The sequence below is a fragment of the Melanostigma gelatinosum genome (genome assembly GCF_949748355.1).
Source record: "Melanostigma gelatinosum genome assembly, chromosome: 1".
Lineage (NCBI taxonomy): Eukaryota > Metazoa > Chordata > Actinopteri > Perciformes > Zoarcidae > Melanostigma > Melanostigma gelatinosum.
The window spans coordinates 5867828-5892366 of record NC_136634.1 but is presented as its reverse complement, the minus strand read 5'-3'; the positions used below and the strand labels follow the sequence as shown (position 1 = coordinate 5892366).

The window sequence follows — 24539 nt, the reverse complement described above, 5'->3', positions numbered from 1 at the left end:
TCAATACCGTGCGGGGAAGAAATGTGGTGCTTTGGGGTTGCTGTTGGGAACTATAACTGAATCTGCGTATCTTTAAAAATGAAATCTAACATTATGAAAAACACCCATCGATATACGTAGACATCAGAGTTAAGATGAAATGAATAACTAAATAACTCTCTGGACTCCTGGTTGATGTTGAAACCTCAGAGAAGATTAATATGTTTCCAGTTCTAGTGTGGACATTGTAAATAATTAAAAGGCTCATTATCGGCACAGGGCTTGTCGACGGTTCCTATTTGGTGAAATCAGTGGACTGATGAAATCTGTAGCATCAGTCCAGCATCAGAATGACTGGAAACAAAAGGTTTTACTGCATAAACTATTTATAATCTACCCAAGTACACACCAAATGACTTGCATAGCAGATAAATAGACTATAAAGTGAATACAATGTCATGAATCTGTCATCCACTTCTGTCTTTTTGCAATCAGTCCAGTTGTTATAAACTCTTGTTATTCTCTACTGGAGGGTTAAATCAGCACAACAGCAATAACACAATGGCACCAAGTATATATATAAAAACATATATTTATTGTTCCGTTACTGTTGGTTAACTTGATCAACAATAAATGGTGGCAGGCCGGGAGACTAACTGTACACATATTAATAGAAAGCCTTAGAGAGCTTTGCTTTTTCTGTTCAGTGGCAATTAACAATGCAAAGAGAGAGACAGAGCAAACAAACAGTGTTCGCTGTTGGTGCGCTCAAAAGTCCTCCTTCAGCCTCTTTTCAAAGTGGTTCATCTCCTAGGCAGATACCTTTACAAGAGGGGTAAAAATACTGTACATGGTTCTGTGTATTCGCCGCGCTGCTTGAAGAATGAGATGTGATTCACGCATCCTTTGCTCAGGACAGTGACAGCTACTCCGAGGACGAAGAACGTCAAGTAAAGCTTTAGAAACGGATGAATGATACTTAGACTCTCTAAAGACAGAAATAGAGGTGCTCCGTACTCGACAAAATAGTGTGTGGATTCAAATAGATAAAGGTTATATATATTTATACTATGTATACTATATAAAGGCTTGAATCTCCAGATTCAAGGACAGCCACCAGTGCTGTCCACACACATTCCTTCGCACACAAAGCCTTTAACGCAGCAACAATCTCACACCTGCTTTGTCTTTTTGTTTTCCGCTCCATGGACCATAACGTCTCGTACTAGTACTGTACGTCTGCAGTGAAAGGATCACAGTATCCCACCCTCCCCCCAGTGACAAGCTGCTGCAGTTAACCAGAGCAAATATAACGTAAACTTGAGAACGCAGTCTGAAAGCATCGTCCGCCTGGAGGCATATCAAGGGGCCATCTGACTCAGAAGTAAACAGAGCACTGTTAACTTTTGAGCTGAGATGCTTTACGGGGTGTTTGATCATCATAACAACAAATAAACTCATGTGTATTGATTTCTATGAGGAAGCAGAGGCTTGTGTACATGCGACACTGACTCCAGGCTGAAAGGTACAACAACAAAGCTGACTATTAGCTCACAGCACATTAGCGTCAGCAGAGGGACCTCACGGGGTTGGGGGGTTGGATCTGTTGCCATAGTAACAGCTGGCCGGAGGGAACTCAGAGCGGCTGTGCCTGAGTCAGGTGGAGGGTGTGCGCGTGCTGCGTTTGAGTTTGGCTCGGTGCTGCGTGCGCTGTTGGCTGGCTCTGGCTCTGGTTCTGGGACTGCTGCAGGATGTGCACCACCCGGCTCAGGGTGTCCGTGGTGGCGAACGCCAGATACTGGCAGCACAGCCAGTCCTCCAGGCTCACGCCGCAGGCCGCGTCCAGCGAGCGCTCCGCGAACTTGATCATCATCAGCGTGCGCTTCAGGTCCAGCCAGTTCTGGAGGGTGGCCTCGCGCTGGCTGGTGGTGGCCCCCGACATGGGGCCCGTGCTGCTGCAGCCCAGCGCCTGGAACAGGTCCTCCCGGGGGCCCCAGAGCAGGCACTGCAGGCAGGCCCGGGCATCGGACATGCGGATCCGTTCAGAGGGGTTGACGGTGAGCAGCAGCCGGGCCAGCTGCTGCAGGCCCTGCGAATAGAGCGATCTGACGGGCAGCGGCGGCAGGTCCGCCCAGGTGTACTCCCGCTCCTTCAGCTCCGGCGTCTCCTCGAAGGGGTTGGGCCGGTGCAGCGTCTCGTAGATGAGGATCCCCGTCTGGAACTCGTCACACTTGCGGTACTGCGTCGCTGTGACAATCTCGGGCGCCAGGCGCGACTGGTCGCGCAGCGTACCGGGGTCGGTGGCCATGAGGGTGCTCTTCTGTTTCGCCTGTGAGAAGTTGCTGATAATGAGCCGGGCGGGGCAGGTGGCGTTGGCGGCAGCGCCGGCGGACGTCGCACCGGAACCGCCGCTGCTGTTGCTGTTGTTGTTGGGCTCAAGAATGTCCAGGTTGCCAGGTTGGCAGTGGACCAGCAGCAGGTTTTCCAGCCGCAGGTCACAGTGGGTCACGTGGTACGGTTTCATGTGCTCCAGGCCGGAGCACAGCTGCAGCAGCAGGAGACAGACCTGACGCTCGTACAGCTCCGGGTTGCGAGTGTGTCGCGCCGCGCCTTCTCGGACAAAGTCGGCCACCGTCTGGAAGGGCACCTCACGAGTGATGACCACCACTCGGCTCCTCAGGCGTGTGTTCATGTGACCTGCTGTTCGGGTTTCGTCCAATTTACCATTTGCCGTCTCCTGGGTTTCAGTCTTAATCTCTTTCTCTTTCTCCTTCAGCCCGTCTACATCCTCCTCCTCATCCTCACCTTCTTCCACTTCCCAGGGCAGCAGGCGGGCAGGGACGTCCGCCAGGAAGTGTCCACAGTCTTGCTGAATATTGAAGTGCACGGCCAGGCTCTGTCTCACTGCGAGGCTGTGGAAGAACTGCTGCTGAGTCTCCTTCACTTTGCTCCGACAGATCTGGAGATAAGAAAGACAATATTTCATTACTTTTTTAGGATGAAGCTATTTGCAAATTGAAAATAGACTCTACTACTAAAGTATTGCCTGTGTATAAGCCCAATATGTCTTCTTCCTCTGTGTCATAGAGCTCCATTGTTATACAAGAACCATTAAAAATGCACTTTCATTGACCTATATTCATATGAACATGGGCACTGTGCTTTAATTTGAGTCAAACTCACACCGTCCTGCTGCTAGACGGTGTGAGATGCAGCCTCTCTGAGTAACGTCCGTTCAGAAGTACAGAGCCCAGCTGCTTCAGGACATGATTCAAATTAAAAACATTGTTTTTTACCTCTTATTTGAGAGCTGTTTTAAAGATTGACATCCTCAGTAAGGATGAATGGGTTTTGCGGCCACAGACGGAGTGGTGAAGACTGAGAGCACTGAGAGCCAACCTGAGGGCCGCTGGGGAATACTTGATCAGAGCCAGGTCGGATGGCGGCTTTCCGACCATGTCGGAAGTAAAACACACACACACACACACACACACACAGAATTGCTAACCTCACGCAATTAAATGACAAGCGAAACAAAAACAAACATGCACACACAGGTTTTGTTTCACAAGGCCGTGCCCTGAGGGCTCAAAGTTTAAGTGCCAATATTTCTGCACAAACATCTTCCTCCACGTCGGCTGAAGGAGTGGGAGGAGATTCCTGGGCACAAAAACTCAAAGGATTTCATAAATCTAGTGCAAGGACGGCAACCACCAGACTCAATGCAGGGAAAGCAAAGCAAGGACCCAACAAACAAACAAATACAAATGAATTCAAACGAATAAGAAGCTGGAAATCAGCGGTTTCTTGCTTGTTTTAGTCCATCTGGATGGTTGAAAACTTGAAATACTTTGATTGGAAAGTGTTTCAGGGTCATACAAAGTCTGAGGAAGTCATGATCGCAGGTATAGGTTATCTCCATTAGGGCTGCAACGAACAATTATCTGTATTACTGATTCATCTGCTAATTATTTCTTTGATTAGGCCGATGAAATGTAAAAGAAAGAGTTTTTTATAAAGTGTACAATTCCACAGAGCCTCAGGTGACATCTGTATATGTCTCGCTTTGTCCAACCCACATTTTGAAACCCAAAAATTTTCAGTTCACAAATTTATAAAAGAGAAAAAAGAAAATCCTCACACTGGACAAGCTGGAGTAAGAGAACGTCTTAAATGACTCCAGATCGACAAATAGTTTGATCAAAGTATCGCTGAAGCGCTGACTTGACATCTCTCTGGGCCCTGAGGCTAGAGGCAGCGTGCTTAAAGAGGAACACTGTACTCGTGTCGTGCTGTGCATGACAATGGAAGTAGTCAATCTGAAGGCTGATCTATAAGCAGAGCCGGACATCTCACCTTGATGGCGTAGTTGACCAGTGGGTCCTTGGCGTAGGAGGCGGTGTAGTACACAGCATCCCCCGCCTCACAGCAGGGCTTCCCAGTGGTCAGCCTGAAGTGGGACCAGCTGTCAGTGCCGAATCCCAGGTGATCCTTCTGACCAGCCATGAAGCGGTCCTCGCACTTTGTGGCCAGTTTGCGCAGCGTGTCCGTGTGGAGCCCGCGGATCCTCCCCACCACCTCATCCCAGCTGTCCAAGCCCCTGTACAGAGCCGGTCTTTGGGGTTTGGAGCCTCCAGCAGCAGCAGCAGCAGCACCTCGACCCGTTGTCCGGCCCCTTCCAGCCAGAGACTCTGTACTTGGGTAGGCTCTCCTCTCTCTGCCCGTCGTGGCTGCAGCGGACGGAGCTTGAGCTACCAGAGAGGACGCGCTGTTGGCCGGGCGGCCCTTGTTGGTAGCCACGGCAGCTGCTGGCCTCTCCAAGGAGTCGCCGCTCTCGTGGTCGTGGACCCGATGAGGCTCGGAGCTGAGAGAGGAGTCTTGACTCGCCGTCTCCCAGGTGGAGTCCAAGTCGTAGATCGGGTTGGCCACGCTCAGGTTGGTGCCCCCAGGTCTCGCCTCAGCCCGAGATCTCGGGCCTCCCTGGACTGACTCTTTGCCCGCCAGGCTGGGTTCGGTGCTGGAGCGCGGTACAGCCTTCTTAGGTAGCGGTGGTGGTGTGGCCTTAGAGGCTGGCTGGTCTGCAAGGCCGTCCAGGTCGATGGAGGCCAAGGTGTCGTTGGATGCTTTGATGTTTCGTGGCTGTTTCAGTGGGATCATGTTGGCTCTGGACTGACCTGGAGGGACAGGAAGACAACAAAGTGTGTATTGCAATAATAAGAATATAGAATATGACAGCAGAAAGTAACGAAGTTCATCAAATTCATTATTGTACAATTTAAAGTTACACTTTATAATTCCTACTCCACAACATAAAGCTACACACGCTGATCAAACTTTTACATGATCTCAAAACACAATCATCTCATAATTATATATTATGATGCTAAAGTTGGGTCGTCATTTTTACAAGGACTTCCCACTCGTTGCCGTTTAAATGAGGGTTTTGGATTGAACTTTTCCCTGTGGGCAGAAAATCATTCATTGTATAAATGTTGGCCAACAAATGTTTCAGGACTTTAAAGTTCATGACTGGATGAGTAAGATATGTATAAAGATAAAAAGAACAAGAAAAAAAAGAATGAAATGCGATTTACTGAATGTGACTTTCACAAAAATCAAAAATCTGAATTCCTAACAGCTGAAAAGGACAAATATTCCAGACGCTTCCCTCCCCCGAGCTTCTTGTTCCTCCCACGTGCCGTTTCCAGCCGCTCACTGGCTCGCTGCCCCTCATGAAGACGGGAGGCCGAGGTTGTGTGCTGCGGCACGTGAGGGATCTGGTGGCCCTGAGCAAGATTGGAGCCAGAGAGCAGGACAGCTGGGCACAAACCGTACCCACCAACCATCCAGCTGCCCGACTCAATCTGCAGCTCGGTTGTGCACTGGGGCTTAAAAAGAGGCAGCATGGAGAGCACTTTCATCACTGGCTTCAAGTGACCTTATTTTTCTGGGATTGTGGTGGGAGGGAATTTGGGGGGGGGGGGGGGGGGGTTGATTGGACTCCCTCGATGTCCTCTGGAGTCGAGGACCACAAAGGCAGACGGGTCAAAGACAAGCACCTGACGAGATGAAGAGGACAAAGCCGTGCCGCGTGCATGATGGGAATTCAGTACGTTTTAACTGAACGTGTGCACGAGGTCACAGACAACCCTACTGCGCAGACGAGAGGCTGCAGAGTGTTTTAAGATGATGTCTTTCAGAGTCACATCTTTTGCCAAATTACTTTTCCCGTCCCCACAGTGAAGGCATCTGCTTGAAGAAACCATTTCCCCGACTGCTACTGATCAAATTCTTGTTAAACGATGTGAGTGATGCGAGTCCTCACGTGTGCGACACACACTGCCATCATCTTAAGAAAGCAAAAGGAGCCTTGAGAAAGAGTCAGGATGAAGTAAATGAGTCTTGGTAATCCATCTGGAACGTGGGAGGCTCTATTTAATGTGTTCCTCCACCAATCTGCAGTAATCCATCCAAGGGAACAACAGTCTCCCTCGTCCAGTCGCAGACGTCTTTTATTGCAGCGATGTGGCTGTGATTTAACTACATTACATAAGACTAACTCCGTCTGTGATTATCACAATCAAGAATACGTTTCATAATCATAATACACCGGAATAAATGCGATGATGATGAAACAACCTGCATGGACTGGTTGCAAACAACTTGATGAAATAAGGAGTCCTAATTATCTGCTAAGTATCATTTACAATATTGATTAATGTGGCAATTATTTTTGGGGGTTGATCAATTACTTGTTTTAAAAAAAATGGCAAAATCAGCATGTCAGAATAAATTGAAAGAATGGCCATCGCAGGTTTTTCAAAGCCTACGATTTTAAAATGGAACCTGCTTTCCTGTCTGCGCTCGGCATTCAATTAAACAAACAAACAAGCAACGCAACAGATGACAGCGTGACCGATGAATGGTGAGAGTGAAACCCCCCAAAAGATTCAAAACACACTGCTGTTCAACTAAACTGAGTTTGACCCGTGTTCATCTCCAGGAGATAAAACAGCGGAGAGTCCCAATCCCGCCAAAATCTGTTCCGGATTAAAAATAGAAAATTGCATTTCCTTCTCCTCTCGAACACTGAGCCTCATGTGTCCGAAACAACTCTTTCGCGACTGCCGTCTATTTCCTCAACATTAATCTGGGTGCCACTGCCAACACATGCATCACACGTTATCTGGCAGGATTGGATTCATGATTTCTCTTCAAGTGCACAATTCACAAATGGTACAGAATAATTAGCTATTTAGGTCATCTCCTCATAGAGTGAAATAAAAATGTATTGATGGATAAAATCTAAATTAAATACCTTTGAAAATGCCTCATTAGGCAATGCATTCACAAGTCCAGAGAGCATCATTCACCAACATTTCTTTGCAAGGAGATGAAGGAACTTGTTGCCGTAGCAGAGTGATGACAGTTTGTGCTCCATCGTGCTCCAATAAAACGATAGAAGTGGGTCGAATAAAGAGGAACAGAGGGGAGGAATGAAGCCAGAGAAGTAGAGTGGGTGGTTAGAGGTGGTAAAAGTGAGAGAAGTGACAGAGGAAAAGAAATGCAAAGAGGCAGAAGAGGGGTGAGCAGGAGGGACACGGTAGTGGAGAGAGGAATACGAGGAACAGGTGGTGAAAGAGATGAATACTGAGAGATAAGGAGGAAAAAACAAGCCTACCTCAAATCCACTAATGACTCAAAGGTTTTAGGCAAACGCGGTGCAGCAGCGCGGGGAGGCAGAATGAAACGTTTTCCCCTGCTTCATCCCTGAGAGTGTGTGCCCGGTGCCAACAGGCAGGCTCAGCGCTCCCACCAACACTGGAGACATCTCACCGAGAGCTCTGCCTCCTACCGCCCGATGCTCCGAGTAAAACACAAGTGTGTGTGTAGTGTACTGAGTATATAGCCGGTGAGAGAGACACGAAGTGAGACAGAGAGGGAGAGAGGGAGACAGAGAGAGAGCAAGAGAGAGAGAGCGAGAGAGAGCGGAGGCAAATCTGTTCTCTTTTTTGAAAATGTGACAAGTAAAGTAGCCCAGACAGAAGAGGAAAGCTCAAGCGGACATCACACTGTACTGTATGTTACTGTGCTCATTAGCAGCATGTAGAGGAGCAGTCTCAGGCTGCAGGCAGCTCATCATGCGTCATCCAGGGAGCGTTTAACACATTCACAATATATCCGTCCACAGAGCCAGTGTGCAGTCTGAGCTTCACAAATAAACACACACACACCAACGCAGTTTGCACATACCCTTGTAAAAAAAAAAAGTGCAACATCGACATATAAACACAAACAAACACTTTGTCTCTGATGAATCCCTTAAGAAGAAACACACACTGTTTTAAGCTCACACAATTATATAAGCAAACAGAACACAGTGAAGCACCTCCGCAATGCATCGGCTCCAAAATAAAACCTCACTCCCAATCACTGCCGACCACTTTGCGCTTCTATTTCCTCTCATTCGCCACTTGATCACAGCAACATCCTTTCCCCACACACAGAGAGCTTCATGTTGAAGTGGCCAGCGATGTTGGACAGCTGTGCCTACCTCGTAAAGCCTGCTCGTAATGTGCTCATCGCTCCATCACCTGTAGTGCTGATCTGCTGACAACATCTGCTGATGAAACGGGGACTGTCACAGAGGAACGTTGTCATCATGGTGTTGAATACAAACCACAGAGTGGATTTGGGCCTCCTTGATATTTGATGTAGATATTTGATGTATTTCTTTCTATGTCTGTTGTCATGAGCCGCTGAGACAAAAAGCTTCAGGAATTAAGCAAAAACAATGGTCTCTCCTGCCATTTGGATTTATTGCTTTCAAAAAGAAAGAAAAAAATATCTGCGCACCGCTGTCTCTCTTCAAAATCTTTATTTTTAACCACTCGAAACACTGTTCTTCAAAAAACCAAAAGGGTGTTTGAAGCAGCTCATCGTGTCCGTGTAGTATACCGGAAACATTGAGAGTGAGCTTTTACCTTACAGCAAATAAAACCTGTTCACCGTTATTTATACACCAATCTTTAGCTTCAAATGAGGTCACAGACACGTACCCACAATGAATCAGGAATAGATGCATAACCGTGAGGCTCACATGCATATTCATGGGTTCCTTTGAAAGGTAGGAAGCTAAAGAATATTAATGTAAGGAATGTAAGGAAACATATTTATATTACCATTCCAGAGTTAATAACGATGCAATAAAGGAAAAAATAAGATTTGTATGGCTGTTCTCTCAAAATGAGGTTCTTTCTCATACTGTTAGCCAGATATCTCCACTTCAGCAGCACTTAGCACTCAGTTTCATTCCTGACTATATTCTGAAGGGTTTTGGAGTTTGTTCATTCATAGCCTGATTTATGGCACATAAAGGAGCGATGAAAAGAAATATCCAGAAACTCCCTCTGTAAAAACCTTTGACTCGCCTTTGTCCAATGTTCAGATTTCTCATTTAGAAATGTATGCGAAGAAATTACACAACATTTGTTTCATTAAAGATAACTTTTAGATTTGTTTACTACGAGCAGAGGAGGAATCTGAAAATCAGTCAATTGCCTGCTGGTGAATAGTTCAGGCCACAGAGACTTTCATGCCTTTCTCAAAGTGGACTTGAACATCGACACGTCAGATTAGACAATTAGGGATAATTAGTCTCAGATATAATATAAGGGTAAAAGCTTTATGACAGTAATAGCAGCTCTGTGTCGTGCAATTCATACTATTGTAATGTGGTTCTTAGTGCAGCCCAAACGCATCTTATCTCAAATATGTTTTTCAGAAACAAAACAATGGAAAGAGACAAAAGCAATAAGCCAGAGAAGATAACAGAGTAGGTTATAGATGGAAACATGAGGGTTTCTGTTGAATCATGTGAGTGAGCGGTCCACTCTGTACACTTGCGTACGTCCCAAAAAGAAGAGCAAATGGCCCCGATGACAATGGGCCCAACAGAGACACAAGCAGCCCCACAAAACAGGAGAAGCAACCTCGGGGCAAAAAGGTTCTACCTCAAGCGGAAATAACTGAATTCGATTTATTCCAGATTCAGAGTTACAAGCTGCGTTCATGTGACAAGATGTGTCAAGAATTAGAGCTCCAGCTGTTTAACATGGAATTAATGATGACTTGTCACGTGAGGAGGTGTGATGCTGAAGGAAAAGTCAAACTTTGTGAACTGAAGATACTGAGGACTGACAGGTTGTGGTTCTATCCACCCACTGACTCCAGTTACCGCTACAGCAATGCTCAGCACAACCTCTACACCGAGACTTATTTGATGCTTTCTTTTTGGTTCAAAAAATATGTTTTAAGTTTCATAAAATTCCATTCATTATAAAAAAAACATGTTTTGGGGCGCACCATCAGCAGCTTATTTGCATGTTTCTCTTCACCTATTTTCATGAAGTATATTTTGAGCTGAAAGAGAACATTAAATAACTTTCCTTCTGTCTTTTGCAGAAGGAAACTGACATATTTTAACACAAGCATAACAACATAAAATCTAGGTGAAAATCAGTTAACACATAAAGTAATGGCAGTTATAGCTTACTGTCACGAACAGAAAACCAATGCTACACAAAAGAAACATGATTGAACAATGAAAGCTTGCAGACTTTGTGTCATCACCACGTGTTGGTCTTTCTGTTTCATGTACATGCTTCAAGCTTCACGATACAAAAGTCGAAGGCCAACGCATCGTCTCGCGGGCGTCGTTCTTACCCAGGTTGGTGTACGTGGCGCTGCAGTGGCTGGAGGCGGGAGAGTGCGAGCGGTGGGAGCGACTCCCGTCCTCCTCTGGCTCTCCGAGGCTGGCGCTGCCCTCGCTTGCCGAGGCTGGTGGGGCAACCTGGCTGGCATGGTACCCCTCCCCAAACACCAGCCCCAGATTCACTTTGGCAGGCAGGGAGGCGACACTGGGCAGCTCCCGATCCCTGGCATTGCTGGCGCTGACTGGTACCTGGCTGCAGATGACAAGAGAGAGGCTCGTACGGTTATGAAAATGTGAAATACTGGCTCCATTAACAGTCTGATTAAATTAGCATCGTTTTCTTTTCTCCCTTTAGTTTGTTATCTACGGTAATATTTTAGAGTTGGTTGATTATTCTGTTGGTGGTGATGGTGTTTAATTCTGCATGAAAAACAGGTCGTAAAAAGAACCGGATGATGACAGCGAGCTCCGTTGCTGAGACGGTAGTGTTTATAGTAATAAACAAGCTGCTATTGATAAGGGCTTCAGTCTGTCATATTTCATTTGGTCTATGACAGATAACTGTATCTAACATCACAGGATATGAAGAAAACACATGAAACAATGCTGTATATATCTGGGCAGTTGTTTTTTCCGAGCTTTTAAATTGCTGTCTGCATCTCTTCGTCGGCTCATTTCTTTCTTTTCAGCAAGGGATGAATTAGAGTTACAGTTGTAAAGCGTGGGGCTCTTGAAGCCCGGTGTGATTTATATGCAACTACACATACGTTGCCTGAGGGGAAAGGGTAAGAAAGCGATAAAGCAGGTCACAATGGTGTGTGAGAATGTGTTTTGAAGATCCCTTTGTGACGGTGGCGGTCTGTGGTTTGAGGTGTTTAATGATGTGAGATGAATTGCATCTACCACGGCAGATTGATCAAAGGGTGTGATGATGAGGTGACAGACTTTAATGTGATTATTAGCCGTCTTTAAAGAACGAAAAATGAGAAACTGAACAAAGTTGCAGGAGTGTATTGAGGCATTCTGAAGCTTAGATACTCAAAAATAAAATGAAATGGATCTTCTTGTCTGCTGACTGATAAAGTGCAGTGACATTGACGTGAACTGTAACTTCATGAACTCCATGTGAGCAGTAAGGAGTGTGGCGTTATCAAACACGACGCCTGTCGTCGTAATGATCTGTTGCGTTTCATGTGTTTTAACGCTGCTCTCACAGAGATGAAGAGATAATGTCCCCGATAACGGCGGCCATATACTTCATAACGTACTGACACTGGTCTAGCTGAGCGATGAGCACTAGAAATCTAGGTCATGGCTTACAGTTCCTCAGGGTGTGTTGAGATGGCACAGCGACTCCAATCACAGTGTGACAGCTCTAAGGGATGCTCTGACGAGACGTTATATGAAACTTTCTACATCCGTTTTTTTGGTATCATAATGTCAATGTTCAATTAACGAGCTGATGTACTTTTATCCCGTCCTAACACAAACATCGGCTGCTCTCGAGCTGCTCAGTAACCAACAGCATGATGTCAAATTCTTACACAGCCCTTCATCTCAAAACACGTAACACGCAATAACACCGACAATGTGCTCTGCAGAATGCAAACTAATGTATTACGGCAACTGGATGAAGCAGAGAGTGAAGGACAAGTGCAGCGACACAAAAAAATCACATTTTTTTCAACAAAGCCGTTGCTTTTAAGTAAAGTTAACAACAACATCAAGTCACAATCATATTTGTTTTTTTCCACAGTCACCAGCGCATCTGTGTGTTGCTGCTCTACGCTGAGTGAACCTCAACAGCTGGTGTTTCATGGAGAGCCACCTGGGATCAGTCGTTCTGATCACAGTAAATAAGACACTCAAAGCAACCTGGTTACTGCCCTGTGATCTGATAACAGATCAGCCGTGGCCTTTCAAAGTGACCTGAAACTACAGCCTCGGGCCACCTGGGTTGTGACCACCCAGGTCGGGTGACATTCTAAACTACTGTAGATTTTAACCCTAATTGCAATACACAAAGCACCTGTGGCTGGCCCTGCCATCTGCTCTAAATGTCAGATGTTGTTGTGGTGGCATATTGTTCACGCTTCTGGCACTGCTGTTTTAATCTTCTTTGTCCTTATGCTAAATAATAAAGAAAGTATCAAAAAATGAGCTCAAAGTAAAACACAAAAAGGTAAAAGTTCACAAAAAGTTCACAGAGCTGGTGCCATAGCTGCAGGTGTTGTCGTGGGTGAGGCAGATGCCAGTAATGTTTGTCTTAGCCTGAACCAGATGTGTCATTTTCTTTGACTATTGTTAATATGACTAATGATTTATGTGACCATGTGCAAAAGTCACGACTAAGAAGAAGTATATGCAGCTCAGGTGATGACGTCCACTTGAGTGTTTTGGGCCTCAAGAAAACTTTTTTACAGCGTCTTGAGCACAAGTGGGAACAAAAGAAAAACAACAAGCTGGCCAGTTATTCCACTCAGTCACAAAGAGTGTGAAAGTGCTGAAACTGACGCTGGCACAGTTGTGCTTAGAATACAGATGTTTTTAAGGTTTAAGGTCCACGATTCAACTCGGCAAAATCGAACATCATTATCATGTCCTCCAGACACAATGGAAGCTAATCTAAAAACAATTGCTATTACACCGCCATTTTGGAGACAAGCATTTCATACCAAAGTGTTTTTGCAATATTTTCAAAGAAAACACCGAGCTGCCCATGTGTCTGTCTCCACCCCGGGGCTCTGTGTCTGAGGATAACACCACACCTGACATGTTTATGATCCGCCTTTGTAGACCAAAAGTCCTCTGTGTCTCTTTTAAAGAGGGCCGATCAATAGCCTCTGAGATGCCACAGTGCATTACTTTTGCACTTGCCAACAGCAGACAGTGGATATAAAAGGCCCATCATGCTGTTGTGATCCGACTCGAAGACAAAGAGTAAGTAAACGGTGAAAAGATGGCGGTGTAAAGAAGGAGTAAAAGAGCAAATAAAACTGTGTATACTGTAATAAAGTGTACTGTAATAGATGCAGAAAAATTGACATAAAAAATGTGCCAGTGGCCTGACTTGTGCATGTTTCCTCTTTTATTCTTCCCTATACTGTCTACACGAACAGACGTCATAACATAGTTCTGTTTTTAACTAACTGAACATATCGTACACAAAGGTACAAGTAATATAAGTCCTGCTGAAAACCAAACCATTGATGGATTACAGTCTACACAACTACACAAAAGAGCATTAAACCATAAAGAGGACAATTCCCAGAACATAATCCAGTTTCAACAACACACCTTGAGAGGCCCTTGACACAATGAATACCTTTATGGCTGCTACACGTTTCAATGTCAGGACCTGACTTGTTCAGACAGTGTGAAGCTGCCCCAGTGCATTTCACTGTTTCACAGACCTCAAATCAACAATCTCTGATCCACAACACAGTCCACGTAATCTCCAAAAGCCTCCCCTCCCGACTGAGTCAACAGGGCTTTAAATGGCCTAAATGGTCACAGCTAATCACAGAAGTGAATGAAAGCAAAGGGTTTCAGGTCTTACCCACTGTACTGGCTCACACAGCTTCCCATCTGGAACCCTTGAATACGAGGCAAAGCTGAAGTCACATTCTAGGTAGAGCTGGAATTCCAGAACGGCCGGTTGTGAAGAGTCAAAAAGTATTTGCATGTGTTCTTTCCTCGTTCTCCCTCTTTCAATGCTTTTACCTGCCTAAGGTAACGTGCTTTAGTGCTGCAGAGCACGCCCACCCTAAACCAATAAAATGGCTTCCAGTTAAAAAAAAAAAAAAAACCATTGTTAACTCCTCATCTGCCAATCAAAACAAAAAGGTCTGCAGAATGACCCGTGTGACCTGTTCATGGCGTGAAATCACTGACCTGCCGGTCGGTTTACCCAGAGACAAGTCAGCTTTTTAAGAAGTCCTTTTTCTGCTCCACAACATACATTTGCACCAAAGGTATTTTTTTCACACGGAGACGTACAATACTACAATATGTCTGCAAAGGAGGTTAATGCAAGCATGTGGGACTCAAAATGTGTTATGGTGACATATTTTCAACAGCAAGGATTAACTAATAAATAGCTCATTTTAGAAACAGCCTAAGTTGCACACACACATTTTTCAAAAAGACTTTAAAGCTCCAGTAAAAAAACACATCTATACAACCTTCTTTAAAACTGGAGGGACTGCAGGTAATAACAATCAGACTAGCTGTTACAGAACCTTTCCCTGTGAGACACAAATACATTCTTTCTGCAGCCTTTGATTTTGTCACATCTTCTTTCACACCGACACAGCGAGCTCACGCACGGAGGGGCGAGGTTTAGCTATTTTTTGTTTCTGGCTCAACTCAAAACCATGTGCCAATACCTGAGATAAGCATCAGACAGACAGGTAAGTAACACAGCTACCTCAATGAGTTAATCATTAACAGGTTAGTGAAGGCTGTAAACAGCTGAGTCACAAAGGAAGAGACGGGCGTTCAGAAAATAAGGCACACCAGACCAAAGTTGAGCTGCTGTAAAGTGTAATGTATTGCACCTGGTCTGCTGTAAGTGTGACTTTACATTGACTTATATTATTGTGGCTAGACAATGTGAATGGGTTGTGTAGAATACTGCAGAAACAAATCATAGTAAGTGTCAATGTTGTTGGCAGCATATAAGTGAATTCATGTTTTTACACTGTTTGGTATTTTTCAGTCCTAATTGCTTATTATAAACAAGAGATGTATTTAGTTTGAGGAATATTGTATTAGTTCATGTTCACTGCTGACATCACTCTGGGGACGAATAAATAAATAATGAGTAACCCATCATCCTCTGTGTGAAGTGAGTTCTACATACAGTACACCATCATAGAGCCAGTTTCAGCATGGCGTTACCGAGACAGCGCAGACTTGATTCTTGTGCCACTTGTTATAAAGTATGAGAAGAGACGGGAACTGGATGACTTGTGCTGAAACTTTCGGAGCAGAGGAAAAGCAGGGAAGCTGTAGAGGCAGAATGGGGACGAGTTGTTGACAGGATGGAGGAGAGAAATACTGGAGAGTTCACAGTGCTCCGGGCTCAAAGGAGAGACATGTGGCGTGGAAGAGGAGCAGAAATCACACCAAATGGAGACAGTGATGGTGGCAAGACAACCGACTTGAAAACAAATCAGAAGATATGGATGATATATAGGTGGCAGAAAAACAAAGAGTAGACGGAGGAAGGTGGAAGTCAAAATGTGACGGATCAGGAGAGAAGATGAACAAGTTGATCATGAGCTAAACTGTATGGAGGTGTGATGAATGCTGAGCAAACAATTCCACAGCGCTATTCCTACTAATCAGTGGCTGTGGGATGCATCGTGTGAAACGCACTGGGAGCTAGATGACACTCTCCCGTTACATCGCCCAAAATACACCATCGTCCAAATGCTGCACAGTGTCTGGCTTCAGTTAGTTTTCTGAGTCGATTACAAAGTGAACGGGAGTGTGCTTTCTCTCACTCAGAAAATAACATGACACCCCAGGACCAGATAGTAAGGAAACACTGGAGAGAGCGCTTGAGTTAACAGCAGCCGACTTTCCAACAGTAAAGGCTTTCCTGTGACAAAAGAACCTTTTCTTTTAGTAGTTACTAATAGTTACTAATTGGTCAGTTTGCATCATATATTTGGATTTTTCTTTGGGTGGGGAACACATGCATATACGGAATGTTACACACACTGAAAATACAGCACAGGTGTGATGAAATTTAGTAGGAAATGACTATTTCCTATTAGCCAGGTACATTAGGACGAGTCAGATGATTCATTTTTGAATCACCTCCTGTAGAACTTGGGATAAGTTTTCCTAAATATAAAGTAAAAAGGCAGATCTTGTTTTAACCCTACTAGACTTCATTGATCCAATCATGTACATGGTATCTTCAGTTTGAATGTATTTTTCTGCGGTCAACAAACAGTAAGCTTGTAAATATTGTGCTAAAACAATGATGGAGTGTGCATTATCCAACTTGCTGTCTCAGTGATTAGTACTGCACATATATTATCAGTACTTTTACGACACAGCTTTCCTGATGAATGACGGTTTGTTTTGGCCACCGCAGCATCCATTTGACTGATCGCCATCTTTGAGCATATCTGGGCACTTAGCTTAATTTCTAATGCAAAAACAAGTCACGTTCAGCAGAAAAAAAGCTGATAATTATGGACAGAAAATAAAGTGTTTCCGGCACATCTGGGTTGTCTGGCACCATTAGTCACACCGCAGGAAACTTACCCCGAGAAATGAACACTAAGGGCAACAGCAGGCCATTTACAAATAATGAACTTATTATGCAAGAATACAGCAACTGCACTGCCAAGCAGACCGATGGCTGTGAGTTACTGTGTGTGTGTGTGTGTGTGTGTGTGTGTGTGTGTGTGTGTGTGTGTGTGTGTGTGTGTATGTGTGTGTGTGTGTGTGTGTGTGATAGAGAGAGACTGAGGCTTTGAGGGGCGAAAGGGAATATGCCATCTAAAGCAGTGATTAATAGACTAAAGGTGGATCCGACTGCTGTTGGATGGCTTGTAACACACTGTGGGGTCCCATTCTGAAGGGAGACCTGCTGAGCACAGAGCCTGCTGTTCAGGTAATAGATGGCATTAAGGAGGAGACCACACAGGCTTGTCCATGCAGTCGGCGAGGAGACATGCCAAATTAAAACACCTCTAGAATCTGTGATGAGCGATCTGTATGACAGTGGGAGACGCATCCATGGCACTCTGGAGGAGCAGCTGGCAAAGGTTGAGCATCTTAATTATCAGCATGGGTGCCATGAGTGCTCTGAAGGGAATGCATGTGGGTGATGGCAATACGGGCATTGCATGTGGCATGTGAAATAATTCATTAGATCAGTGAGAGGTGATGAAGGAAGAGCAAGCGTGGACTTTGACAGATTACCCAAAATTCCACTACAGGCCTTAAAGACAAAGACATATTAAATGTAAAAGCAATATTCATCTTATAACAGCTCAAAGTATCGTTTACCTCTTACAAATCCCCGTTAAAGTGTTTTCTAGTGGAAAAACCTCTCTTTGAAGGTCAGTTGAGGCACAACTGTCTCGGTCTACAGGTCTTTTCTACTTTATCTACTTTATGCCCGAGTGCGTGCGTACCTAGCAAATAATAAGATGCCACTTTTGATCCTCATTAACCCTTACTAATACAAAGGGACATATCCACCTTGCCCTTGTTAATTATTGGTTTGGGATTATCTGGGAGTCCTCTTCAACAGGTGTTTAGTTTAGTATCTTTTGTGTTTTTTCACAGTATTCTCATGTTTAACTTACGGTATTACCAACTGGGGACTTTGACTTGCTACCGTTACAAGCTTTACTCTGGTCGTGGGGTATCTTTCAATCCAGTGGCATCAGACATTAAAACGTTGGACAATCTTGGACAAGTACCTGAAATCCTTGCTGATGAGATGAGGAGATGTTGGCCCGGGGCTCAGAGGTCCGGATTCCTTGCTCTCATCAGGTGGCAGCAGTGCATTTTCTCTGCACTCCTCTACTCTTAGTTCTCCTTCTCCGTCACCCGGGGTGCTGCCGCTTTCTGGTTTGTAGGTGAAGACGATGGTTGGTTTCTGTGTGGGATCCTCTGGCTTGGCCTCGGTGAACCAATGATGCTGTTGGATGGGTGGCGGTGGAAGCATGTGAATGACGGTTCCGTCAAGACCAACAAGCTTGCCTTTGTCCTTCTCTCTCTCCGCCCTCTCTCTCTGCTCATCCTCATCTTTCCGCCGACGGAAAAAGCTCTTAAAGGAGATCCAGCGTTTGGGTTTAGAGCTTTCCGTCGAAAGACGTCTCCCCTCTCCACCCGGACTTGCTTCACCTTCACTTGGTCGTATAGGAGAACTGGAGGCAGAACTCTTGGTCCAGTTGCCAAAATGTCTCTGGATGATGTTAGAAGCGTGGTATGGGGAAGATGTAGATCTAGGAGGGGGGAAGGGGGCATTGGGTTCTGACCGGGGGCTGGAGAGTGGGACGGCAGCAGAGGCACTCTGGGATTTCGACAACACTTTGGAGGGCGTGTCCTTTTTGGGTTTGGAAAGACAGCTGTCAGTTGCGGAAAAGAGAGACTTGGGCCGGGTGAGGGTCTCCTTCATGGCATCAGGTGGGAGGGCGTAAAGCTCCTCAGAGCTGTTATCATTGACTTGTATTGAGGGCGACTCTGGAGGAGACTGTGGAGGCTGGATGGAGGCAACAATTTGTAAAAGCACAGCACTGGCCTCCTCCCTATGGCATGCCACTGTCCCAGAGGACAAAGCTAAGTCTGTATTGTCACCTTTACTGCAAGTAGCGTCTTCACTTGTCTTGCAAGTGTGTGCAACAGCATTGGCAGTAGGGCTGGTTTTAGGTGGGTTTGCAGTAATGGTAAGAATGGAATTTGTTGATGTAGTGGGAGAGAGGGCTCCAACTGTGGAGCTCATCACAGTGTTGGTCACAGTTCTAGAGTCTGTAGTGGTTCGAAGATGTAAGTTTGGTGCTCTTGACACTGCCTCAGGTGGAGCTTTTGTCTCTTCAGAAGAGGCTCTCTCTGATGTGCCTCTACCAGAGATAGGTTTCTCGGTTGAGGATGACTGGACACTCTCACAGGACCCAATCTCTTCATAAGTATGGCTTGTTACCCGACTGCCTACCCCTTTTGGCTGTGGCAGTTCCCCACTGAGTCCCAAGAAGCTCTTGTACACAGCTAGGTTGTCATATGCACTTGGATTGATAACAATGGGTACCTTAACAGCATTCTTGGAGCTGCGGGCATAGGCTGGTTCATCTCGAATTATAATGGGAAAAGGAGGCATGCCTGCATTATTGAAACTGTTAAACTTGATCTCTGATAAGTTGGAAGATTTCACAGGTACAGTTCGGGAGGAAGACAGCCCAGCAATGGGAGAAGTGGGAGCTGACTTGTGGCTGAGGTGTTGAGTAGGGATGGAGGGGCAAGGGTTACTGCCAACCCCTAGATCCATTTTAGGTATCTTTTGGCGAGGACTTGTGCTTGATGTCCACACCTCTTGGTAGCGTATGTTCCCTGATTTCTTACGGTAGGTACCTGCCATTGCTACAGATGTGGGTGATGTTGGCATCACAGGAGAAGAAGGAGAGAGAGGGGAGGTTGGAGACAGTGGCTGACCTAAAGGTGAGCTGCAAAACGATGTAGGGCTGCAAGGCTTTGACAGGATTTTGGGTTTTGGAGTAGAGTCTAGATTCTGTTCGTCTTTGTTGGCCATGGATGCCGACACGTCCACCACAGTGTAAGGCTTACAGATCAGGGATTTTTCTAAATTTACTATACGGTACGGTTTAGCCTGGTCCTCTGTGGGACTAAAACTGATTGTGACAGGTTGACCTGGAAGTGCCTGGGGCATTGGCGTGCCTTCTCTGCCATCCTGCTCTTCTAATCTAATGGCCAGGACAGCCTTGTGTGTTTCAGTCACCTTGAGTGGACTCAGTGCTCTGTGGACCGGCGGGGGGGAAGTGCAGACGACAGGTGCCTTAGAAGATGTGGGAGGAGAATGCAAGCCATTTCGAAGAGTAAAGGGGGCACCGCTCCCACTGCTCGAAGTTGTTTGAGAATCTTCTGGTCGCGATGACGAGGATTCCGGAGAAGTGGTGGACTCTGAATTTGATGGGAAACCACTGCCTTGCATGTCATGGGGCCCATAAGTTAGAAGAGCTCCATTGGAGTCCATGGAGGGGTATCCATTCAAGATCTCATCATAGCTATCGTCATAGTCCACTGCACAAATCCGCTGCAGTGAGCGGTTGCGAAGTGGCACGGTATTCCACTTTTTCCCTGCAGCAAAGGGCACCGGAGACATTGTGGCGGCACGGAAATTTGAAAACCGTGGCTGGCCTCGCATTCGGATCTCCATGGCGAGTAACTCTTCATCACTTTCATCCCAGCTTTCATGTTCATCATCATCCCTTTCAGTGTCTTCGTCCTCATCCTCCTCTTCACTGGAAAATTCAGGGTAGCAAAAGCGACCACCTTCTGTGCTGATGACCTCAGAGCTATCGCTGAGTGATACACGTTTTTGAGTAGTGCCGCCACCACAAGTGATGCTTCCCATGGCAAGACAGCTTGACGCTGGAAGGCCTCTTTCCAATGACCGTTGGTATGAACTACTGATTCTTCCCCAAAACAAATCCTTGGACCCGGAAAGGGGTGCGGTGCTGGGGCCAGGGCCTAACCCGGCAATTTCTTTGAGGACATCTGTAAGTCCACTGTTGTTATTTCCACTCGGGGTCCTTGGGCTAAATTGTCCATAACCTTCAATCTCCTCACTGCCATCTTCTCCTTCGTTGTTGTTGCTGGGCCCACCAAGCCTCTTACAGTTCAGTCCATTGCGATTCCAGATGGTGAAGGCTGATGTTATGCCCTGTTCCAAAACATGTGGCGGCCGTTGCAGGTTGCCATCTGAATCCAGTCCAGCAGACGAGCAGGGCAGCATCATAGTGGGCTTAACAGCTATGGTTGGCTTCTTAGCCACAGGTGGACGGAAGTGTCCTGAGCGGGCAGACCCACTGCCGGCCCTCTGGGAGTTGATGGTAAGATTAGTGTTGGCTCTCGCCCCGGCAGGGGGTGGATTCTGTTGCTGAATTGTTGGGGACCTCTGCTCAGAAGGAGGCTTCCCTTTATTACTCTGAGCCAGACAGTGCAAACTCTTGGGTTTGAAGCAGTTCTTGCACTCGCCTGGTTTCCACACGTGCTCGGTGAAGGTGCTGCAGGCAGACATCGCTGCTGGTCCGGTGAGTCAGTGGACAGGAAACCCCTCCATGAAGATACGGGCGATAGGAAGTGACTGTAGTGCAACAATGATGAACACTATTCAAGCCTCAAATGTGGGGGGTACTGCACCTGAAAAGGAGAACAGGAGAAAAAGGTATAAATTAATTTAAGTTTTCTTCAATTAAACATTTATTTGACATATATTTGGCACAAATACATCATCTAAACCAGGGGTCTCAAACTCCCGGCCCGCGGGCCGAATGCGGCCCCCACGTCATTTTATGTGGCCCGTGAATCCGCCAGCAAAAAAAAAAATATATATATATTTTTTTTTAAAGTTAGACTTGATAATAAAAATATCCCCATAGTCGAAATTATGAGATATAAAGTCGAGGTTATGAGATAGAACACCATAACTATGATAGAAAGTCATAATTCTGAGATAGAAAGTCAAAATGATGAGATTGAAAGTCAAAAATATGAAATAGAAAGTCAAAATGATGAGATACTTAAACACACAGTCACAGAAGCAGCTCTTTAGCTGGTTACTGTACATTTGACATGTAAATGTATTGCGAGTACATTGAATACTACTTTAAACGTGGCTTTACAACACATGAAATACTTCATGTGGGATTGTGCAAATGCACCCTTGAAAGGATTTTAAGCTTTGAACAAAGTTATTGTAATAACTTGTTTGATATTTGTCTTTGCTATTTTTTTCAATAGTTTGATCTTTGATAGAGTAATGTGGGTTTCTTAACCCTAAATTTAAAGGATTTATGTTATAATAACAGAAATCTGCTTAAATATATTTTTTACATTTATATAACTGCATGTACAATATTTTTACACTTGAAGAAACAATAATCAAATGCAGAGAGTTATTTAACAATATGTTTCGAGGAGTTACATTTACAACCGGCCCTTTGTGGGCGACCATGATGCTGATGTGGCCCAGAGTGAAAATGAGTTTGAGACCCCTGATCTAAACTAACTGCACAGAGTAGTTAGAAACTAAGTTAACCAAAAGATTGACCCAAACTATCCCAGATCCCACTATACACTGAATACACTTGCATACACAGAGCTGAACTGAAGTAAAGAGGATACATTGGGGCAGAAAGAGGCACATAAGCTAAGTGAGAGAGAGAGAGAATGAATTAGGAAGGTAGTGCTACATTTTCACCATTAGGTGGCAAACTTCCTCTACATAGCAGCCTGTTTATCCAGCGGGGCAGTCATCTGTCTCTCCCTACACCCTCAACTGGACCGGTAAGAATTGAAAAAGCAAAGGGGCAGACAGGAAGAGGATTAAGAAAGCTTATTTCTGAATCGCTGTCCTGTGTTGTTGTTGGCCGTTTCAGCCGGGCTTAGGTGAGATAAAGGTGCTGATACTACACATTGAATCAAACACTCAATGTCCTAAATCCTATGAACTAGATCAATTACATGGAAAATGGAAATCAGTAGTGCTTCAGCTGAATCCACATGCACTGAAGTCTGGCAGGTGGCAGACAAGTCTGAATATAGATTAGTTACATATTCTGTGTTTTCTGTTTTCCAACAAACTCGACTTGAAATTCAACAAGTAGGAGAAGTGTTTGTGGGTACTTGGTCCTCTAAAAGTGGGGGTCTATGTATTTAAATTCAATTTCTACACCCTTCACATTAGATGTGAATGTAAACAACCATGAATTTGAAAGTTGGCACAAAGTAAGTTATTAAATCTAAAGAGCACGAGTATATTGCTAAACAACAACCAAACACATATGTCACTCTCCTTCTACTGTACTACATATATTGGCGATAAGCTGTCATCAATAATCACACATTATATTCAAAAAATGGTTCCAAATGGCAACTAAAATAAAAGGTTTAAAAATTCACACCATTCAGTCTTTGCAAGATAACAAAGACTGACATTTTAAAACTTGAGCACAAGCATGGCATCAGGTTATCGGCACCAGCACAGTCATATCAGACACATCCTGTTTTCTTCTGCTGCCACGTCCCACAGCCTTTAGTTATTACACAGTGAAAAAGTACTGAAAATGTATTCAATTAGACTTCCAACACTTTGGATGAAATGTCTGGGTGCACCACTTATTTGCTCTATCAATCTATTCATAATAAGTGCCATGTTGCTTAAATAACCAGTTGTAATCAAGCTGATATCACACTTGAATCCGTATGTTACATAAGCTGGTACTATTCCCACATTATTTCTACAACTGAAGCCTGCTCTGGGCAGACACTTAAAGGAGAGTACACAGAAGAAAGTGAGCTCAGTTAATGGCATACAGGAAACAAAATGAATAAAAAAGCCATTAAACATTACAGAATAGAAGTAAAACACAATTTGGTTCTTTTGAGATAATCCCCTTTGCCCTGAAGCGCATCAACATTAGCAGCATAGTTTGGTCTGATCATGAAGTCTAATCTTACTGGTTGTTGCTGTTGTCTTGTTGAAATTGTGTTATTGCAGTGATTCTACTGTCGGTCTAATGCCCAATCAGTCATACCGATGCAGTCGAAACCAGTTGACTGACATTTCAGTTCTCCGTTTGTTTCAGTTCATTCATAAATGTTATTCAACCACAGCCCATGAAACTGACTCAAAACATGAGGTGAGATTCAAATGCATGGCTGACATTTAAATTTAATATATTTCGGCCTCTAGATTTTGTAGATACAAGGTTTAAAGATGAAAGATTTGTATTTAGCGATTGATCGTTCCCTCTAGACCACAAGGCTATAGTTGTCTGCTGTTCCAACCAAAAGAGAGAAAACACACACAGCTCATCCTAAAGGAAAGGGACAGGCTAGATATTACAGGCTTGCGACTGCTATTGACTATTCTCCCGGCTGCTGGAAGAAATCGGCTTTTCTTCCATGGAGATACATCAATAGTTTACAGCTCCTTCCTGAAACCTGATTAAGTGATATTTCCTGAAGCGCTATTGCATCTACTGGCTGGGGTGAGATAGCTCATTCAGCTCTGTTTGACATGTAAAGGATTATTATGCAGCACTTCAATACAGTATTGAATCTGAGGAGATAA

General features: G+C 44.9%; 1 protein-coding gene across 1 annotated transcript in view; it reads right to left on the bottom strand.

Annotated features, from left to right (window-relative positions):
* Positions 1-553: 553 nt before the first annotated feature.
* Positions 554-24539, bottom strand: part of peak1 (pseudopodium-enriched atypical kinase 1) — a 76029-nt gene continuing 52043 nt past the window's right edge. Inside the window, exons 4-7 of the mRNA XM_079269611.1 lie at positions 18148-21604; positions 10705-10946; positions 4336-5153; positions 554-2938 (exon numbers count right to left, since the gene is read on the bottom strand). Coding sequence (XP_079125737.1) covers positions 1616-2938; positions 4336-5153; positions 10705-10946; positions 18148-21482 — 5718 coding nt within the window. The 5' untranslated portion in view covers positions 21483-21604 and the 3' untranslated portion in view covers positions 554-1615. The remainder of the gene's footprint in view (positions 2939-4335; positions 5154-10704; positions 10947-18147; positions 21605-24539) is intronic.